At 42.0% G+C, this 22,685-nt stretch overlaps 1 protein-coding gene across 4 annotated transcripts in view; it reads left to right on the forward strand.

Moving 5' to 3' along the window:
- arhgdig (Rho GDP dissociation inhibitor (GDI) gamma) overlaps positions 1-22,685 on the forward strand; it is a 55,403-nt gene that overhangs the window by 11,619 nt on the left and 21,099 nt on the right. For 2 of the 4 annotated variants that reach the window (XM_050068338.1, XM_050068337.1), the window contains exon 2: positions 21,622-21,795. In XM_050068338.1, the coding sequence (XP_049924295.1) occupies positions 21,627-21,795 (169 nt within the window). In that variant the 5' untranslated portion in view covers positions 21,622-21,626. Of the gene's footprint in view, positions 1-298; positions 662-2,904; positions 2,983-21,621; positions 21,796-22,685 lie in introns of those variants that run through there. The other 2 variants (XM_050068339.1, XM_050068336.1) reach the window with 2 other exon arrangements.

Consider the following 22,685-nt stretch of genomic DNA (forward strand, 5'->3'; position numbering starts at 1 on the left):
CACACACACACACACACACACACACACATGCTGCTGCAGACAGCTCTGCCGGCTACACCAGCGTCTGCCTGCCACCGTTAGCTCCCAGCATCCTCGCTGCTGCATGCAACAAAAAAACAGCTGACAGTTGTAGCCTTTCTCTCTGTTTTTCGAGCTGCAGTTTACGAAAGAGAAGAAGAAGAAGTGTAGAAAGCCGGCTGCCTCTTGGGTCTCCTGCTTCTCCCTCACCCTCCCCACCTCCCTCCCTCCACCCTCTCTCTATCTCTCTCGTGCTCACACACATCCCCATCACATCCACACCCACACCCAAGGATACCCTGCCTGCCTCTGCCTCTCTCACGCCAGCAGCCCTTTTTCCTCTTCCCCTTCAACTACATTTTTTAAAATTATTTCCTCCGGGGAGGTGATGCTCATCTGACCCCCCCTTTCCCCCACCACCTCCACCTTTTCTTCCCAATCCAAGACTTTTGTGGATGCTCTCCTCTTTAATCCGTCCCTGCTCTGCTACTTTGTCGCTACCTGTGGAGGTTTTCCCGGTTTTCTCTCCTGCCAGCCGTCGCTCAGAGTGCAGCCCCGCAGAGAGGCACCATGCTGGGATTGGACGTGTGTGAGTTTGGGGGTCAGGTGCTGGAGCTGCTGTGGTTAACTATGTGCTACAGAGGTGAGGCGATGGAGGAGTGTGTGTGTGTGTGTGCATGCTCTGGTGAATTAGTATAACTTCAGTGATGCAAGTTATTACAGTGTGCATGAATCGTCTGTTTTATAGTGTTTGTTTTAAAGTAGACATAAAATTTAAATCACAGGCGGGTGTGTTTGTTTTAAAGGATGTTCCTCTGTGAATGTGTGTGTGTGTGTGTGTGTGTGTGTGTGCCATATGTCTCCATCCTGGCGGGTGTGGACATTTTTATGTCTAACATGAAGCGCTGCCAAGACAAGCCAAAGGTGGCAGATCAATAGCTATTGATCACATCCTACACTATCTCGTGTGTGTGTGTGTGTGTGTGTGTGTGTGTGTGTGTGTGTGCGTGCGTGTGTGCTGCCAGCTTTTGTAATTACGTTTCTGCTCACATACATGTGCACACACGCAAAAAGGGTGTGTGTTCATGAGAAATGTTGGGAGAGGGAACAGCTGTATGTGTGTGTGTGTGTGTGTGTGTGTGTTACTACACTGCAGTGCTGAGCAGTTACAGATGGTGGAACAGTCCTGGGGTTTCCCCTCACAAAGGTGTGGGTATAAGAGTGTGTGTTTTGTGAGATAAAGATAAAAAGGCAAAGAGAGATGCAAAGAGAGGAGGCGAGTGAAGTAATTTAAAAAGAGAGGCACTGGAGCAGAGAGAGAGAAAGAGAAAACCACAGTGACAATTACGAGAGAAGAAACAGAGGGAAATGAGAGATCATCTTCAAACGAAGGTCTCGCAAGTGGAAGTGAAATGTGATTTAAGATCTGAGGCGGCCATGAATAATCTGTTCCATTAACTGTGTGAATTTCAAACGGCGATTTGGAATTGATCGCTCGGCTCCAGTCAGGATCCAAGGAGCCACCGACCGTAGATCTTCATGTCTGCCAATTAACTACTTAGTGTCTCAGTGTTTCAGCCATTCTTCATTTATTAAAACATCACAGAGAGCCACTGTGGAAACATGAGTCATATATTAGGTGATCACTCCAAATACGTCACAACAAAATATGTTTCTATTGCTGTGTTTCCATTATTTTTGATTATCAAAAACAAAAAAATGGCTTCAAGCAGCTGTACACAGGGAATTAAAGGAGCAATGTGTCAGATTTAGGAGGATTTATTGGTGAGGATTGCAGATTGCAACCAGCTGAAACTTCTCCAGGTTAGAATTCCTTCAGTGGTTACTGTTCAGGAGTTTTTACCAGGAGCCGAATTATCCACAGAGGTCTCTTCCTCTGCAAAACAAACAGACCAGGTGTTTAAAACCAGTGGAAACACTGAATAAAACAGTTTCACGTTAAAAAGAGTGTTTCTCCGATGCTGTTTGGCTTCTCGTAGACAGCATGCTTGCTCAGCAACTGCTAATGTGTGCTCACCTTTTTTATCTGACAACTTCAGATCCAGTTGTTCAGGGGATTTTTACCGGGAGCCGAATTATGACAGACAGACCAGGTGATTAAAACTGGTAAAAACACGGAATTAAACAGTTTAACCTTAAAAATCAGTGTTTTTTATATACTGTTTGGCTTGTCACAGAGCTTGTCACTTGCCTGGCACCTGCTAATGTGATATCACCTTTTTCTCTGCAAACTGAATAGCCAGACATTTAGCAAGTTTTAACTGGGAGCTGAATTATCCACAGAGGTCTCTTCCTCTCCAAAACAAATGGAACTGGTGATTAAAACCAGTAAAAACACTGAATAAAACAGTTTCACGTTAAAAATCGATATTTTTCCTATGCTGTTTGGTTGGGCTACTAGCCCTGCACCTGCTAATGTGTGCTCGCTTGTTTTTCTGATAACTTAAGATCCAAACTTTCAGGTGGCTTTAACCGGAAACTGAATTGTCTGCAGAGGTCTCTTCTTCTCCAAAACAAACAGACTGGTTGTTTAAAACCGCTAAGAAACAGTAAATAAAACAGTTTCATGATTAAAAATCAGTGTTTTTCATACACTGTTTGCCTTGTCGCAGGCATCTGTTAATGTGCAATCACCTTTTTCTCTGCAGACGGAATAGCCAGACATTTAGGAGGTTTTTACTGGGAGCCAAATTATCCACAGCAGTCTCTTCCTCTCCAAATCAAATAGACCCGGTGTTTAAAACCGCTAAAAGCACTGAATAAAACAGTTTGACGATAAGAATCTGTGTTTTTCCTATGCTGTTTGGTTGGGCTACGAGCCCAGCACCTGCTAATGTGTGCTTGCTTTTTTCCCTAAAACTTAAGATCCAAACTTACAGGCAGTTTTAACCGGGAGCCGAATTATCAGCAGAGGTCTCTTTCTCTCCAGAACTACTGAACCAGGTGATTAAAACCACTTAAAACACTGAATAAAACAGTTTCACATTAGAAATCATTGTTTTGCCTATACATTTTGGTTTGTCGCAGACAGACTGCTAGCTTAGCATCTGCTCATCTTTTTCTCTGCACACTGAATTGCCAGACATTAAGGAGGTTTCAGTTGGGAGCTGAATTATCTGCAGAGGTCTCTTCCTCTCCAAAAAAACATGCCAGGTGATAAAAACTGGTAAAACCACTGAATAAAGCAATTTCATGTCAAAAATCAGTGTTTTTCCAATGTTGTTTGGTTGGGCTACTAGCCCTGCACCTGCTAATGTGTGCTCGCTTTTTTTTCCTATTAACTTAAGATCCAAACATTGGGGCGTTTTTAACCAGGTGCTGAATTATCTGCAGAGTTCTCTTCCTCTCCAAAACAAATGTGCCAGGTGATTAAAACCGTTAAAAACACTGAATAAAACAGTTTCATGTTAAAAATCTGTGTTTTTCCGTTGCTGTTTGGTTGGGCTTGTAGCCCTGCACCTGCTAATGTGTGCTCACTTTGTTTTTCTGAGAACTGAAGATCCAAACATTCAGGCAGTTTTAATCAGGGACCAAATTATACACAAAGGTCTCTTCCTCGCCAAAACAAACGCTGAATAATGCACTTTCACATTTAAAAAATATGGCGGACTCCATAGATGAGGACCCGCTCCCATGTAGATTTAAGCAGCTCATCCTAAGTTAACGAAAACACAGCGGTTGTTATTTTCAGGTGATCATACACCAAAGAAATCGTTCTTATTATATTATATTCCATGTCTGCCAGTACAGCCCCCTGAATCCCACACACTGAACCTCTAAAGTGGATTTTGCTGCCTGTGCTGTTTTTGTGAATATATGTGACACATTGAATCTTGTCAAAAACACTTGGCTGAGATTGAGTTTTGAAAAATGAGGAGGAGGAGGAGATTTTGATGGGAACGTGGGAGGTGACTGAGTGGAAGATAAATGGCAGGAGTAGGGAGGTGAATGACGAGGCGAGGAGGAAGGAGGGCGAGAAACATCGAGGTAAAGAGGTTCATTTCGAGAGGAAAAGAAGAAGAGGTTAAAAGAAAAGCATTGAGGAGGGGAAGTTATACGGAGAGGAGGAGGAGGAGGAGGGAGATAAGTGGCAAGAGGAGGATGAAGATGTGAGTAGGTGGAAGATGAGAAAGAGAGGAGGCGGGAGGAGAGGAGGAGGAAGACGGGGTAAACACAAAAGAAAGGAAACAAAGGGAAAATGTTGGCGGTTGAGATCGACGTGTTCTGTCAGCAGCTGTTACCAGGAAAGAAAGTGAGGAAAGTGTGTGTGTGTGTGTGTGTGTGTGTGTGTGTGTGTGTGTGTGTGTGTGTGTGTGGCAGAGAGAGAGAGTGGGTGAGTGGGTGAGGCCCATGTGGCAGAACACTCTTCATGAGCTGTCAATCAGTGCAGACCGGTGCAGGCGGCGAGCAGTAAGCGCTCAAACAGGCTAATTGAAATCCCTTCTCTTCGTCTTTTCTTCATCTTTCCATCTTCATTTTCTCTCTAATCCTTCCTCACTTTCTTTACCTCCTTCTCTCCCTCTTTCTTTCTGTCCTATTGTCCTCCTTTCCTCCTCCCTCTGTTTCGCACTGTCAGATTAAATAACCCACCGGTATATACCTCACCCTCTAATCCTCTTCCCTTCCTTCCTCACATTCCCTCTCTCCTCTCCTTACCTGCTCGTCTCTGCTCTCCACACACACTCACACATGCTGTCAGCTTGTCACATGTGTTTAAGAAACTGTATCTCCTCCTCACATCACACCTCCTCCCTTTTTTTTTGTCCCAGCAGTGATAAATGAGGTTGAGCGGGTGAGCAGACACATACGAGACCAATCAAGTCAGTCAATTAGACAACCTGCTGTCTCTACAGGGCTGACAGAGCAGCTGAGGACATATTACTGTGTGTGTGTGTGAGGGAGTGAGTGAGTGAGTAAGTGTGGAGGAGGTTGATTAAAGGGGTGGATGTGCATTCTTTTTACTTGCTGTCTGTAGAGAGCTGAAGCGATGACGTCATGTTTGGGCTCGCCTCAGTTTCACCTGCTTGTGTATCTCAGTGTAATCCTGGAGTTTCTAGATAAATCTGTATCCACTACAGCAGTTGCAAATGGAAATTGAATCATTTGGGGTTTTAAATAAAGTTAAACAATTACTGCATGACTGGTCTGGTGACCTGTCCAGGGTGTACCTTGCCTCTCGCCCAATGTCAGCTGGGATAGGCTGCAGCCCCACCCTGACCTTTTTCGTTAAGCTGTGATGCTAAGCCTGCAAAGGTATAGGGCTCAGGGAAAATGCTGTTTGTTAAAGGCAGATTGAAATATTATATAAACAGATCATTAAAAAAAACAAAACATAGTCTTCATCGAAACATAGTGAACCATGACACAACGTTTGTTACGTTTATGTTCCAAAGCTTAGTTAATAAACATAAGTGTGATTTTGGATGAGGTTTCTTCTGGAACAGAGCAGAGTTTCACTTCATCTCTCTGTTTGACTAAACCTGCAGCAGCCTGCAGAGGGTTTCTGGTTTGCCAACAGAAAAAGACTGCACTACACTATGACACATTCACCTGCATGGAAATGTCTAGTGATTAAAGCTGCTCTGACTGTGTTACCCTGACTGCTCTTAGCAGAGGGATAATTACAGTCATTTCCACTGTAATACCACATTAAACATGGCCACAAGTTATCTCTGGCTCATTCCATTGTGTTTACCTCTTGTTTTACTTTGTCATAAATCCCTTAAAATGTTTATCTGTGATGCTAAAATGTAGGCTAACATTAACACAAACAGACAAGTTAACAAAGCATAAAACACTATAACCCTTTCTTTAGGCAAGAAAAGCTGTAGCAGCAAAACTTTGAAGTGTATTAAAATGAATAAGGGTGTATTTTATTGCATATGGATTCAAATACAACTTCGGTTGTGTCACATTTATTTACTGGTGGGCATTATTGTCTTGGAGTTCAGTTAGTTTATGTTTGAATAATGGCGTAATAGCAAATTGCTTGCGAACTGGATTGCTGCGAGGCTGGTTTTAGTCTAAGGTCGTCGGAATCGGGTGCTTGGGAAGTGAATTGCGGCGTCAGAAACCAACGAAAAAGCCGCCCTTTAACGTCGGCATGATTCGCGGCTGGTTGCCATTATAGTTTAATGGCACCCGGTGGCATCAGGGGGAAACGCGGCGGGACAAGGACGAAAGTTTAAGCGGCGAGAGAGAGTGGTGTTCGCTAGTGATGCGCGGGCTGACCCGTAACCCGCGGGTCAAGAAATGTTCACTTTATTGGCAGGGCGGGTGGGGCGAGTCATTAAAGATTAAATATGTCGGCTATAACATACTTGTTAACAAAACTATTGTAGGTTAGGTAAATGCATGTTACATAACGTAACCTGTGACCTGACGTCACAAAAGCGCCAAGCAGCGGCCACAACAAACCACAATCAATGAAGCGGTGAGGATGGAAGAAGAAGTGAGGGAAAGATTACAGTCGGGAGAGTACAGAGTTAAAAGAAAAGAAGGCCAAGCTGCGAAATCTCATGTTTGGGACAATTTCTTTGAGGTAGTTAGTGCAGCAGACGACAGCAGTATTGGCTACATGAAGTACAATTCCTGTGATAAGCTATACAAGCATGAGAGCAACAAGACAAGTAAGTTAATAACGGCGGGGGCGGGTTGTGAAAATAGATGCGGTTGTGCGGGCGGGATGGAGCAGGTCAAATTATTTCATAAATGTGGGACCCGCGGGTTGGAAAAAACCCAGACCCGCGCATCACTAGTGTTCGCGTCCCATAAGACTCTAAGGCCAAACCCTGTTTTTTTTCCCCCCCAAAACCTAACCCCGTGCTTTTGTTGCCTAAACCCAACCATTTGCGGTTTTTTTTGGTTGAAGGAAAAAAAGGTCGTAGTGCATTTATTTTGAAAGAGTCTGTATGCAAATGTTAAAATTCCTGTGAAAACGGAAGTTTATTTTGAAAGAGGACAATACATGTAACAGGCAGAACTTGACACAGTGTCCCAGAACATCAACCAACACACCCAGGGTACCTTTCACGTGTCATATGTGGACGTGGAAAGTTCATGACCAAACGTATATGTGATGAGATCGGAGTGAGAACGTATTGTTACTACGTATTGTTACTACAGCAGAAGTATGACGTATTAAAACTGCAAAATCACATTTAAATCTTCAGGTAAAAAAGCTGCATCATACCACAATCACTATTGACAGCTGCAAAGGATATTTAATAGTGAAAGCGTGTCAGATCCGCAGTAATACAATATGCCACAGAAGCTGCAGTGTCATGAGACACCCTCAGTGTGTTGATATCACCAATAACAGCAGGCGGTATCATTTGTTTGTCATCTCAGCCTTTCATCAACACGGAAACATGCGGGAAATGAGATCTCAACGATTTGCTGGTTAGCATGATGAAGTGTCATGAGTGTCTCCAGTGTTGACGGCGCATCTGCAGCCTTACATGGAAATCTCGCAGGTGACATATTGATTCTGGCCGTGCTGTGGCGGAAAAGGCCACGCACTTACAGCAGCCTTGGAGATAGAGGCAAACCCTCCTCATGGCCTGCTGTAATGCTGTTTGTTTTATCAGTCCTCCTTTACGGCCTTCTCCTTCACTGTAAAAGCTGTTATTGGCTTTGCAGATACCTGAAAGATGCCTTTTTATCTTCCGCTGCGTGTGTGTTTTTCTTATATGTGTGCGTGTGTTTCAGTGTCCCAGAGGTCTCGTTATGGTATTAGAACAGAGCAGTGACAGCGGGCCTCAAAGGACTATAAAAAAACAGCAAATCAACACTTAGGGCACAAACGCACACATGGTAGACACACACATAGTGTTTTCCTGACACAGTGAACAGTTATCTGGGTTAAGGAAAGAGGAGGCAGACAGGAAGTGATTATTAAAATAGAGGAAGGCTGTTGAGGAAAAAGAAGAGCAGTTTATCTTTGATTTGTCCCAGTAATGCTCCAGTTATGGTGCAGTATTTTCAATACATGTCAAAACACGCAGATTTTTTTAAAATTCTGATTCTATTTTTAACATGAGCTCATCCCTACTCATCATATTCTAACACCAGGGCAGAGGCTCCCTCATTATTTTGATGCCACTGACAGCCTTTCGCCTTTTAATCTTGACACATGGGGGTCGGCTTGGTTGGGTTAGAAAAAGATCATTGTTGATCTTGCTCACATCAGTTGACTCACTGACTCAAGTGGCCAGTGACTAACGAGTGACTAATGATTCAGGTGACAAAATAACTCAACATTGACTTTTACCTTCACACAGGACACAAACAGTGGTCTCCTGGGTCAAAGTCCTGTGCTTGCTCAATGAATTCTTATCACAGCCATGGATGTATTAAGAGACCTGGATACAGCATTGGTGGCAACGCTCCGTTCATTCCTATGAAAGTTGCTCACTGCCACATGAAGCCAAAAAGCTCTGTTTCCATGTTGTGAAATTACCTGAATAATCGGCGCTGCTTCGGCATCACTGGGCCCATAGAGCAGGCAGACTAGAGACTAAAGCGGGATTTATACTTTTGCGTCAAATCAATGTCCTGATGTGCATCTCCCCAGAAATGTAACTACATGTCATGGCGACGCAGACCTCCTGTCTGTTTCTGTAAGCTGAAACCATTTCCCTCAGTGGAAACTAGGTGTTTATTTTCTTTATTTTCACAGATAAGAAACAGTAAACTGTGAAGACAATAAAGCCTCCACTAAAATAGCATTTTAAGTCTTGTGTGTGATTTATCCTGGCTTCATATGAGCAGAGGAAATCTCCGCTTGTCGCTAGGCTAATTTATACAATGTAAAATGCCATAGGCTTGTGCTAATAACCTTAGCATGTTATATTTGTTTGGAAAACGTGTTTAGTATAAGACAGTTGTTTTGTCAGTGAACCTTGTGAGTTGTAATGGAGCCTATTTTGTTATGCTACCTTTGTTAAATGTTTCTGTTGTCCCTGGCTTCATATGAGTAGAGGAAAGGTCCGCTAGCTGCTAGGCTAATTTATACAATGTAAAATGCCATAGGCTTGTGCTAATAACGTTAGCATGTTGTATTTGTGGGGAAAATGTGTCCAGATAAAGACAAGTGTTTGTCTGTGAATGCTGTGAGTTATAGTGAAGTTGATTTATGTACTTGTGTTTGAAATCGTCTCTATTAAGCCATGTTTAATGTGTGTTTAATGTGTGTTTTTTTAATCAATGAAACTTTACAGCACTTCACAGAAAGGTGGAGGTGTAACTGCAGAGAGACACAGACACACCACTGCATAAGTATAAATGCTCAAAACGGCGGAGACCACATACGTAGACTATGACGTAGGCTATGGTGTATGCTCTGCATGGAGCTGACACACAAGTATAAATCATGCTTAAGGCTATACACTGTATAAAAGTAGTGAACATAGCCATCGTGATGTCACCTGTTGGTTTGTAGACTCCTTTTTTGAAGCCTCGAATTTGGTATTTTGGCTGCAGCCGTCTTGGTTTTTTGAAGCCAGATGTGACCATATTTGGACAAGAGGGTGGAGCTGTAGAGGAGTGAGGGGCAGATCTAACTAAGAACCCGAGGACCTGATTCACAGGTCGCTGTGGTAGCAACTTGTCAGTCACATGGAAGCCACGCCCTAAAACACACCCTTCTTTATCGTCTATATTATTCTAATTGAGACCATAATTTACTAAATGAACAGCAAGCTGTATTGAAGAAGACTTGAACTCATTAGGAAAATGTTTACTGGGGTAATAAACTGAGAAGCAGGGTCAGACTTTTATCCCATAGAAATTCTTTTGCAACCACTGGAGTCGCCCCCTGCCGGCCATTAGAAACAACGCAGGTTTAAGGAACTTTTGCATTGGCCTCAGTTGTCACACCCAGAGGCTAAGTCCACTTCTTTTACACAGTCTAAGGCTACAGCCAGCAGCCGGTCAGCTTAGCTTAGCAATAGGACAGGAATAGCTCTGAAGACACAATCTGCCAACCAGCTACAATAGATTAAGTCACAATCTGGATACATTTGTGAAAGGCTCACCAAGAGGACGTGTTCAGTGTGTGCATGTGAGTATTACTGTGTATGCCTTGTCTATACGAGCATACTGTGTGTGTGTGTATGTGTGTGTTTGAGGTCTCATGTGAGCAGTCCTCCCTGAATCCCTCTTCCCCCTGAAGCCACCTCTCCCCTGCCAAGACAGCTTGCTGTGTTGGTTTTCACTAAACGTGTTGGTTTAGCTCTAAATATCAGCAGATGAACGCTTAGTCTGTGTTTTGTGGTTCTACATATGGGCTGTGGATCCTCTGTCTTAATTTTAAAGCTGTAAAAAAAAAAAAAATCTTCTGCATATGCAGTTTGATTTACGACAGGGTTTCAACTTTGCAGGTGAAAAGGTAAAAGTCGGTTCAAAACGCTGCAGAAAATATAAAATGTTTTCTACACAGACAGAAGAAGATTAATCATTTTGCAGTTGCTGAAATAAAACAGTGAAGATAAATGAGCCCCAATTTATTTAACTATTTTCTTGGCACTCACGCAGCACCTAGAGGGGCCTACAAATCCCCATAAATAATAAATGCTCACACTGTGGCACAGTAATAAAGACTTTTAGAGGTGACAGGTGTCTTGTATGTTTGTTTCCCAGTAGCATCCCTCTTCAGACACATGTCCCCTCTCACCTTCCTTTATGTAAAATAAAAATACGTAAATTAAATTCTCGACCATCCATGCTTTTAAGTTTTTCCTGTGACCTCACAGAGCTGATTTACACTTGTAGCACATATTTTACAGCAGGCATGAGTGTAATGATGCAGAGGATGGAGCTGCTGAGGTAATGAGGCAGTTTTACGGCCATCAAAGAAAATCCACCAGTTAATATCACATCACAGATGGGGGGGCTGAAACAGTTGGAAGACCACACACACATGTACCCACATGACACACACATGCATGCACACACTGGCTGGCTTTTCGCAAGCTTGTTTCTGACACCAGATTCACACAATATGGAGGGTTTTAGCTGAGCATGTTTCGGCTTAATTCAGCTGTGGCAATGAGAAGAGTCATTTTTTTCCTTTTCTCTTGTAACAGATAAAACTGATTAAATTGTGCAAAGAAAAGAAAAATTTTCAGAGATTTTAGAAAACTGTTTGTGCTCATACAGGGCGCGAGTAGCGCAATTTTGCATCATGCGCTTCTTTGAGAGAGATGAAAAATCTGAACTTCAGCGACCAATTCACGCCACAATAGCCAATAAGCATTGAGATCCTTAGGAGACGTATGATGCTGAGGACGTACCGGCAGAAGTTTATTCATCGATTCAGCAATTACGCCCGTGTATGAAGCGAGTTATTCGTGCCTTTGAAACAAGTCAACACAAAATGTTCTAGTACAGTAGCTCCCAACTGGTGGGTTGCAGTCCAAAAGTGGGTTGTGGGTCCTCTCTGAATGGACCCCAAGTGACCGCAAGTTTGTAAAAAGCACAGTTTATTTTTAAGTACAGTGAATTTCCAGGTTAGAGCTTTTATTTCAACACATTCTCACTCTGACTTCATCACATATCGACGTTTGGTCAGGGACTTTCCACGTCCAGATACAATGTGGAAGGTACCCTTGGTGTGTTTTGTTGACGTTCTGGAACGCCGTGTCAAGTTCTGCCTGTTACATGCATTGTCTTCTTTCAAAATACACTTCTGTTTTCACAGGAAATTTAACATCTACATACAGTCAAAATAAATGCACTATGTCAGTACAACAACACAAATTGATGTGGGTTTTTTTTTCCTTCAACAACAAACGCGCAAGATTATGTTTAGGCAATAAAAACACATGGTTAGGTTTAGGAAAAAAAAACAGGGTTTGGCTTTAGAATCTTACGCTCTCTTGGGTGAAAGTCGGTGTTTGTTGGACCCATCCACCACCACTTCCACCCGCCCCACTTGGACTTTCGCTGCCTTAACTTTTGTCCTTGTCCCGCCACGTTTCCCCTGACGCTGCCGCGCGCCGTCAAACTATAACGGCAACCAGCCGCGTATCATGCCGATGTTAAAGGATGCCTTTTTTGTTTGGGTCTCTGACACCACAAGTCACTGCCCAAGCACCGGATTTCGTCAACTTTGGGGAGAGACCGGGCTCTTTATTTTGAAGTGCTGTTTTCTGCTGTCGAGTGAGACTGCAAATTAGCTAGACAACATGGCCAAACACAAATATGACTCCGAATGTATCAAACTGCGTGGACCTCGAACAAATGTGAAATCTGAACCCTGTGGTCAGACCGGTTGGGAATTACTGTACTAGTGTTCAAACTTGTGCAACTAACCAGTCAGTCTGGTCTCATGAAACTTTTTAAAATGCTTGACTTCCCAATGGAAGATGAAAAATTACATAATTATCAATAAATAAATTAATGAATACAGAAAGAAGGAATACATATGTGCTGAAATAAATATGGAAATATATAGATAAATGCATCAGTAAAGAAATACATGCAGAGTTGAGGACCTCCTACTTCATTAAAATATATACAAAAATACAAAAATGCAGTTGTACAAAAATGTAGAAATAATTTTTAGATATTTATATATTAATGCCCTGTTAAATGATCAACTTTAATTTACTTACGCATTTATCTATTTTTGTATTTGTTTCAGCATTTTTTTATTCATTTATTTCCATATTTATTTATTTATTCCTGTATTTATTGATACATTTATTTATCTATTTCCACATTTACTCTTGTTTTTATTTATCTTTTTTATTTTTAAGTCATACATCTTACTAAAGTGCTCCATGCACAAAATGTTACAGAAAACAATTCCAGGTTTTCACATAGGAAGTTTAAATTTGCATGTTGGAAATATTTTTATTTGTATATTTTCCATCAGCAGCATAAAAATCAGTCTTCAGATCAGATTTATTGAAACAGACTCTCTGTATCTGATAAAACTAAATTAACCTGGTTTAAGGAGATTTTTTTTTTTCTCAGGCTGACAGGTTTCCACTTACTACAGCTTTAAAATGAATCCATACTAAAACACTCAGCCGTATCTCAGTGGACCAAACCCTGCCTTTCAAAATAAATGTTAATTGATGCGGTTACTGTGACAGGTCAGCAGTCTGCAGATCAAAGAGCAGCTCTCAGATGTCAGAGTGGAAACTGGTTTTAATAGCAGCTCAGAAACACGTTTTACGCTGCAGTGTGTGTACAGGCACGCTCTCGTGGGGGCGGGCTGCAGTTTGATATGTAAATACAGCTGGCTGAATCATTTATGGAGCCGTGTATAACCTACATATCTGACATACTAAAGAGAGCGTAATGTGTGTGGAGGGGAGAGGGGGAAATCTGCACGAGATATTGGTGTTAATATTTCAGAGCACGCGTTTTTTACATTAACAATCGTAATTCCGCATGTTTACAGCTCCCTCCATAAATTAGCTGGATCTAACACAAAGAGCACCAACTGTTGCTTAAAAACACTGGTTCTCCTGGGACCCATCCAACTTTCCTTCCACCCACCCTGAGCGGACTTTAATGCTCTTTAAATGATGTCCGTTGCTCTAAGCATCTAACAAAAGTCCCTTTTACACTGCCTGTTTAAGGTGGGAATGTCATGCTGTTCCCTTTCACTCGGTAAAACACATATGTTCTCGTATTACACATATGATAGTGTTCTCGCGAGACCAACATGAAGAACCTTTCTCAAAACGCCTGTAAAGGCCAATGAGACTGTTGCAATCTTTTTGCCTTTCACCTTGCAAAACCCGGCATCAGCAGAACCATTGCTAGAGATTTAACTGTCTGGCATGAAGTGAGCTAGCTCCCTAGCCAGGACGTCCCTATCGACGCTTGTTCCTGCGTTGTGCTTGTTTAGCTTGCTAACTAGCTGCACTCGCTGCTGTTTAGTGCGGCTACTTCCACACCTGTTTAGCATAAGCTAACGGATAACTCAAGGTACGATTACAGAGTGTGGGGACAGAGTTTCTTTCCTTTAAGCCGGCAGCGGCGCTATTAACAGCACTAAATCAACACCTGTGTTAAAGGGAAATTTCGGTTTATTTCAACCTGTCTCCTGTCGTCCTAAATTTGTTTCAAGTGACTAGTGACATAAAAATAATAGTTAGCATGTTAGCCGTTAGCCTAGATACAGCCGGGGTGCATAGTAGTGTCAGACCTGTTAAAACGTAAGTGAACGGGCATACTTCAAGTGCAAAGTTAGTCCACTAAACAAGCTTTTTTTCCACAAAGACCGCCTCATATCGTTAGGATAAATGTCAGAGAACATATAGAAAACGACATGTAAACGTGTTGTCTTACCTTACCGGTGTGCTGCCATGTTTGTTTACCATTTAGCTCTGCTTTCCAAAGCGCGGCCGAAATATCGCGAGAACAAGCAGCGATCTCATACCGTGCCTGAAATCTCGCGAGAACAAGCAGCAACAGCTGGAAGGCAGAACCGGACAGTAGCCTGAAAAGTTCATTCATTTATTTTATGAAAGATTTATAGAATAATGGCTGACTTTTTGCCAGACTTCGACTTTGTGGAGGAGGAATTTGATTTTGCAGAGTTTGATGGCCGCCCTTATTTATTTGAGCCAGAATACACTGACGAAGAGCTTCGTGAAATTGAAGAACGGAGGAGGAGAGAGAGAGAGGCGCAACAGGTAGAGGACGAGAGAGGAGGAATGGCTGCTGCAAGGCTGCGTAGCTCTGGAGATTGGTGGTGTACCTGTGAATGCTGTGCCCCAGTGCCCACAGAAGAGGAATGCCTCTGTTGCAAGGAATGGGACCGGTTGCAGCCTTATTTTCAAGGTCTGGATGTGACCGAGGACGAGACACCTCCACCTGGAGTAGTATCCAGCTGGGCTTTATCTAGAGCTCGCGAGATATATTTCGGCCGCGCTTTGGAAAGCAGAGCTAAATGGTAAACAAACATGGCAGCACACCGGTAAGGTAAGACAACACGTTTACATGTCGTTTTCTATATGTTCTCTGACATTTATCCTAACGATATGAGGCGGTCTTTGTGGAAAAAAAGCTTGCTTAGTGGACTAACTTTGTACTTGAAGTATGCCCGTTCACTTACGTTTTAACAGGTCTGACGCTACTATGCGCCCCAGCTGTATCTAGGCTAACGGCTAACATGCTGACTATTATTTTTATGTCACTAGTCACTTTAAACAAATTTATATTATTTTTATGTCACTAGTCACTTTAAACAAATTTAGAACGATAGGAGACAGGTTGAAATAAACCGAAATTTCCCTTTAAAGGGACAGCCAGCAGGACAGGACAGGTGTGACACTGCGATGATGAGTTACGCATGCGCCCTACTACCGGTTAGCAGCTAACTCAAAGAAGAACAGCAACTAAAAAGGTCCACAAATTGGTGAGGCAATGAGGTCTAGAAGCTCCCTACCCTCTGAGCAGAGGACAGGATCAGCCGCCATATTACAGGGATGGTAAATTAGTGTTAATGCCAATTTATTCCATTGCTATTGTTTAGAAAGTGCTGCCAACACTCGTCACACCTCTTTTGCTTCTGGAATGCCGACATAATCACACACTAAGGCGACATGATGCCATCATTGTTTGGTTCTGTACAAAAAAGCAAAGGCAGCTTAATAAAGGGACTTTGTAGCAACCATACTGAAGGATCTCTGTATAAGAAGAACTAATGATGCAAATGGGTTTGAATTGGAAGGTGGTGGAAAGCCCGCTGCATCTCACACTGGCGCTAAACACTGTCCCAGGCGTCATTAAAGTGCCGCCTGGGACACTGCCCAAGTGGCGTATTTTGACGCTCTGGGAGTGAGACTAGGCTGAAAAATGCAAAAAAAGTTTTACTGTAGGAAAAAAAAATGCAGATCTGATAAAGATAGTCTGTGTAAAAATGCACTTTGGCTGAATATTGATTTGAGAAAAAAATACAACCAAGACATTATATCCATTAAAAATGAAACCAGCCTGTTAAATATAGATTCTTGGAAGTGTGTGTGTGTGTGTGTGTGTGTGTGTGTGTGTGTGTGTGTGTGTGTGTGTGTGCAGGGTGTATTAAACCTGATACAACGTGGCTCTCTTTTGCTGCAAGTAAAAATAAATGCTCCGCTGTGTATATTCAGTCCTATAAAACAGATCCACAGCAAAGGTGATGTCACTGCAAGGGGAGTTGAAAGGGTTGCCATGGTGACGGGCGAAGGCAGTCGTGTTTGGCCTTGACTGGGTGGGGTGCTGCTACGAACAGAGGTGTGTGTGTGTGTGTGTGTGTGTGTGTGTGTGTGTGTGTGTGTGTGTGTGTGTGTGTGTGTGTGTGTGTGTGTGTGGTCATTACGTCCCTGTTTAACACATTTGATTTCCACTAATGTTTACAGAATCTGTAACACCGTGCATTTATATGCCGTTCGATGGGTATGCTTGTGACTTAAGTTTGTGTGTGTGTGTGTGTGTGTGTACTCCCTGTGCCATCCAATTACCTCCACACACAGCTCTAGGCTCATGTATGCTGAGCCACCTCATTATGAACAGTAAAAACAAAACCAGAGGCTATTACACGAGGCTGTTACAGCACAGTAAATAGACGTCCGCAGCAGAGTTTGTGTCTGTGTGTCCTGTTCTCCAGATAATTGGAGTCTAGAGGAATGCATTGTCCATTGGTGTTGGAGACCATGAAACAATTCATAAATGATCCGTCTCTCTCTATGTGTGTGTGTGTGTGTGTGTGTGTGTGCGCGTGCGTGTGTGTTTTAAGTTGGTGAAAGAAGGATACTAAATAGGTAATTTATCAGTTTATTTATTCCACATCCTCTATTACCACTGGAAAAAAGATAGCACACATAACATGTCATCATAATGTCACACCTGTGCCGCCCGTGATCCCATTCTGCCGGCTGTTGCTTTACTGCAGAGATCATTTTGGCGCTGTTACTACCAGTGTTAACTTTGACAGCTATTTAAGAGTTAGTCTTAGTCTTGAGATAAAAATGTTTATTCATTTTAGTCACATTTTAGCCACTTTTATCCTTCATAGTTTAAGTCTAGTTTTAGTCGACGAAACTTTTAGTCATTTTTTTAATCTTTATTCTAATCCAGTTAATCCATATTAGTCTGGAGGCGTTAACTCATGTCTTATGGAGTCAGCGATTAAAACTAAACTTTCATCTCTGTCAGAGAAAACTGATCTGAGTTCAGACTGTTCACTTACAACACAGTCACACTCACAGATAACTGAGCCTCTTACCTGCCTGTCAAACAGCATCAACCCATTAACCTTCCTGAGACAGTCCAGACTGAGGGGAGTCCTGTGGGGATTACTAGTGGCTGGTGGCTGCTTGCTCTGCTGCCATTCTGTGCCTAACAAGTGGAGCTAACTGCTAACAGCCATAGCTGTAACTAACAAACTCCACAAATCCATTCAGCAGCTCCACCATCCACAGCCAGACACACACGGCAGATTCTTTACTGGTAAATTACAGCTGACACTGCTCCGGTGCTCCTGGTGCAGACTATTTACTGGAGTTTACCAGCCTGTCACTCATTCGGCATTTGAAGATGATTACAAGCATGGCCATTCTCAGCTTTCAATGTCCGATAGTCAACCACGAACATTTTCATTCCTCCAGGAGAGTTCCTGGAGGAATGAAACTCTCCTGATTTTTGAAGATAATTACAAGCGTGACTGCTCTCGGCTTTCAGTGTCCAATAGTTGACTAAGAACATTTTCGTCACGTCTTGTCAACGAAAATGAAGCATTGATTTTGCCTTACTTTTTATTATTAAGATCTATTCTTAGTTTGTCACTGTCAAGTTTACGTTCTGGAAAAAAGGTCACTGACGAAAAATATTCGTCATAGTTTCCATCAACGAAATTAAAACTGGTTACAACCTCCGGTGCCACCTTTAAGGCGAGACAACTCTATCCCCTCATTCTGTGAGTGTAACTTTAATACAGAACAGTGAGGCGGCAGTATGGCGTGAAATTGCCACCTTGAAGAGACAGTGTGAAAAGAGGCTACAGACGAACCTGAAGAATCTTGAGTTTGTTTATTACTGACAGTATTTACAACATGGGCATTCCCCTTGCCCAGTGAAAACAAGAAAGTAGCAGACAAGAAATTAAAGATATTTACACCATGAATTGGTACAAAAATGACACAACTTGGCGCATAAAAATTCACCAGAATGAAGAAAGTTACGTGTTTGATGCAGAAAATCTTCTGGTGGAGTCCGAACTCCTTATTTAATTTGTGTCCCCCCTCCAATGCTGAAACAAAACTAACGCTGTTGCATCTTGGTGAATAAGAGCCTGTGTTTTACATTCTCGTTTTGGAATAAATGTGTCACCTTATTATGATATTGTGTTTTGGTGACTGTTTTGTCTGTTCAGATCCTTCCAGTCTGCAAGTATTCACCCTCTGCAGGTGCGGATGAGGGGGAGATGCTGAAATGAAATTTCAGCTTGCAGAGCACATTATCGAATGTCTGTAAAATTCAATATTGAATCAAAATCCCTGATGAAATCAAACCCCGGATGGCTGGAGCTGGCCTACATAGAGTAATGTGCATCTTATCCCAGACAGTAAAGTAATCTTGCCTGTGCCGGTTGAGTTTTCAGTCACTGAAATATAACAGAAATATTGACTGCAGATGAGCTCTGCTGCAAATGTTCTTTGCCTTCTCCTTTTTTATCCCTTTCCAGGGGACTGCCACGGAGAAGTCAGCTTTTATTATTTTATTTCTGTTTCTTAGAAAGTGTAATGGGTGTAGGCACTTATCATCTTTCTCTGAATATTCACTGAGACATTATACAACAATATATAGCATGTTTTGTCAAACACAAGTTAGAGCAATAGCTGGGCTGCAATGACACTGATCTTTTAACATTACTGCTATAACAGCTTCCTCTCAGTTTATATTCCCACTGAACCCATCCATTCATCCAGCTGCCTGTATATCTCTCATGTCACTTGCCTTATTGCCAGAGGGTACGTGGGAGGATTGTGGAGAAGCTCAACTAATTTGGAAAAATAGAAATTATGATTTGATTTTTTAATATACTCTCAGTTGCCAGTCTATTGAGTAGGCTACACCTAGCCAAGTCAGATGCAAGCAAATATAACATTACTGCGATAAATTCTGACTTTGTGAAGGTTGTAATGTTCAGTTTTTGTTGAAATTGCTGGGTGTTAAGTCAAGTTTATGGTTGTTCTGAAGGATGCAGTTCGGGTGCTGTTGAATATGGTAACACATGGTACTGTTGAGTGGTATTATTGTCCAGTAACGTATGGTACTGTTGAACTCATAGACTGTAAAATTTTGAAGTCCGAGTTCGACATTATGGCTTTCGCACTTGAGAAGAAGCTGAGGATACTATCAGCAAAAAGCCTGTCACTTAAAGCAGTTTGTCACAGCTCAAATTTCCTAGGTTATGTTTTTTATTACATTCATTCATTTTGTTTCCTGTTTTACTTTGAAACTCACATCTCTCCTTTCAGATGACTTCACTTCCTGCCCCTGTGAGTTTTCCCTCCCTTTTGATGACTTCACCTGTGTCTGATTGTCTGTCCCACCCTGATTAGCCTCACCTGTGTCTCGTTATCCTTCCCCTCACCAGAGTGTTTAGTATGCGTCTTGTTTTCTCTCAGTGCCACTTCGTCTTAGCTCCTTGTGTGTCTAGTGTTCCAGCCTTTTGTTTCCCTGTGTCTTCTTCTTTTTTTTTTGGATTTAGCCTGTTGATTGACTCTGATTCTGCCTCATTCCTATTGGATATGTTTGCCTCCACTCCACTGATAGTCCTTCTGTGTACCAAACCTACCTTTGGACCAGTAAAGACGGAGTTATTTTATTGGAACTGTGCGTTTGAGTCCACTCTCACCTAGTTCACCAGTTGTTACACAGTTTGTCCTTAATTATGTGTAACTTTAAGCCGTAATGAGACGCAAACGGCTGAGTTATATAAAAATTCACTTCCCGTACAGTTCTCATGAAGAGGGAAACTAGCTATAGACACCAAAACCACATTTTGTACCAGGCAGTAAACATGCTTATTTCTGCTGTAAAGTTGGGCAATTTAACATGGATGTCTATGGGGATTGACTTGCTTCTGGTGCCAGCCTCAAGTGGCAGCTCAAAGAACTGCAATTCTTTGGCACTTCCTTGTTAACTCATTTATCAGCCATGGAGGTTGTCACTTGGTCAAACTATACTGAGACATTTCTGTTAGTTAGCCTACCTTCACTGAAATATAAGACATTGGGACTTGAGTATTGTTTCATATGAAGATACTGGGACTTAAGTATTGTCTTGTTTTAGGACATTGGGACTTGAGTATTATCTCGTTTGAAGACATTGGGACTTAAGTATTATCTTGAAGACATTGGGACTTTAGTATTGTCTCGTTTGAAGACATTGGGACTTAAGTATTAACTCGTTTGAAGACATTGGGACTTAAGTATTATCTCATATGAAGACATTGGGACTTAAGTATTATCTCATTTGAAGACATTGGGACTTAAGTATTGTTTCGTTTGAGGACATTGGGGCTTAAGTATTATCTCGTTTGAAGACATTGGGACTTAAGTATTATCTCTTTTGAAGACATTAGGACTTTAGTATTAACTCATTTGAAGACATTGGGACTTAAGTATTATCTCGTTTGAAGACATTGGGACTTAAGTGTTGTTTCGTTTGAAGACATTGGGACTTAAGTATTAACTCGTTTGAAGACATTGGGACTTTAGTGTTGTTTCGTTTGAAGACATTGGGACTTAAGTATTAACTCGTTTGAAGACATTGGGACTTTAGTATTGTTTCGTTTGAGGACATTGGGACTTAAGTATTATCTCGTTTGAAGACCCTGGGACTTAAGTATTATCTCGTTTGAAGACATTGGGACTTTAGTATTGTCTCGTTTCGTTTGAAGACATTGGGACTTTAGTATTGTCTCGTTTGAGGACATTGGGACTTAAGTATTGTCTCATTTGAGGACATTGGGACTTTAGTGTTGTCTCGTTTGAGGATATTGGGTCTTTATTATCATCTCGTTTGAGGACGTTGGGACTTAAATATCATCTCGTTTGAGGACATTAAGACTTTATTATCGCTTCGTTTGAGGACATTGGGACTTTATTATCTTCTCCTTTGAGGACGTTGGGACTTAAGTATCATCTCGTTTGAGGACATTAAGACTTTATTATCGCTTCGTTTGAGGATATTGGGTCTTTATTATCATCTCGTTTGAGGACGTTGGGACTTAAGTATCATCTCGTTTGAGGACATTAAGACTTTATTATCGCTTCGTTTGAGGACATTGGGATTTTATTATCTTCTCCTTTGAGGACACTGGGACTTAATATTCGTCTCGTTTGAGAACATTGTGACTTTGGGCTCTCAGGAGGATGTATTATGAACAGTAATAATCCAGTTTAAAGTAAATTCAAATGAACACATTTGGAACATGACGTATGGTGTCAAACAGGAAGCTGAGTTCATCTGTAAGGAGTGTGGAGATACATCACCTGGTGAAAACTGCTAATCAATCACTGTAACATATAACAGCATCCCTTTAATGGACTTCTCTCTTGTTTCTGGCAGGTCTCATGGCTGACAAGAAGGATTTGTACATTGAGGAGGAGGAGGACGACAGAAACCTAAACTACGTCGCTCCGGTCCAGAAGACTTTGGATGAGATTCAGCAACTGGACAAAGATGACGAGAGTCTGGTCAAGTACAAGCAGACCCTGCTGGGGACGACACCAATGCTGGCAGGTGTGTGTGTTTATTGTTTACCTGAGGTGATAGAAGAGCTGGTGATTCACCCTGGTACCCAGTGTTGCTGCAACACTATTCACTCAATATAACGACTTGGTGCATAGTCCCTCGTAGTCATCAACTTCCGATCAAACACACACACACACACACACACACACTGGAACAGACCTGCTTGCCTCAGCATCTCTAACCCAGCAGCCGGGCCATGACAGCTGATATCAGTAGAAAAGCTCTGACTCCCCCACTGCTGTAACTCAACACCGCCCCATCTACATCTTAGTAACACTGAAAACACTGGGAGAGGCTGTAATAAAGAAAGAAAAAGTAAAGAGGAGCGTAAAGGGGAGGGGAGGATTTTATTGTCTAACAGAGGCCATTTATCTTTTAATCTGTCCATGTTGAATCCCGATAGCCCAAAATACTGATGATGGAGTGGCTACTGTCTCCTGCAACTGTATAGACTGTGATATTTCAATATGTACAATTACAGCATTAATTTCAATGGGCTTTTAATATTTTTTTTGCCGTTCTAGCAGTGTGGCTCTAGAAATGGCATTTTAATTCAGTCCGCCACATTGGCTCAGACTGGAATAACTCAACAACTAGATCAGCATTTCTCGAATGAGCGTATAGATATCCTCAGGGGTACTTTGGAGTTCTGCAGCGGGTCAGTGAGATTTTTCTTACTGTTAAATGAAAAATCATCAGTCATGCATAATTTCCAAAAGATAATTGCACTGTACCAAGTTTGGTAAAACAAACTTCTGTTAAATGTCAACTGCCCCAACAAACACAGTCACATTCCCATTTCCATTTGTTCGGTTTGATTGTGGTTGAAATGTGATGGCACTACAGCTGAAAACACAGAGAAAGAAGCTCGTCTCGTC

The sequence above is a fragment of the Epinephelus moara genome, chromosome 18 (genome assembly GCF_006386435.1).
Source record: "Epinephelus moara isolate mb chromosome 18, YSFRI_EMoa_1.0, whole genome shotgun sequence".
Taxonomy (NCBI): Eukaryota; Metazoa; Chordata; class Actinopteri; order Perciformes; family Serranidae; genus Epinephelus; species Epinephelus moara.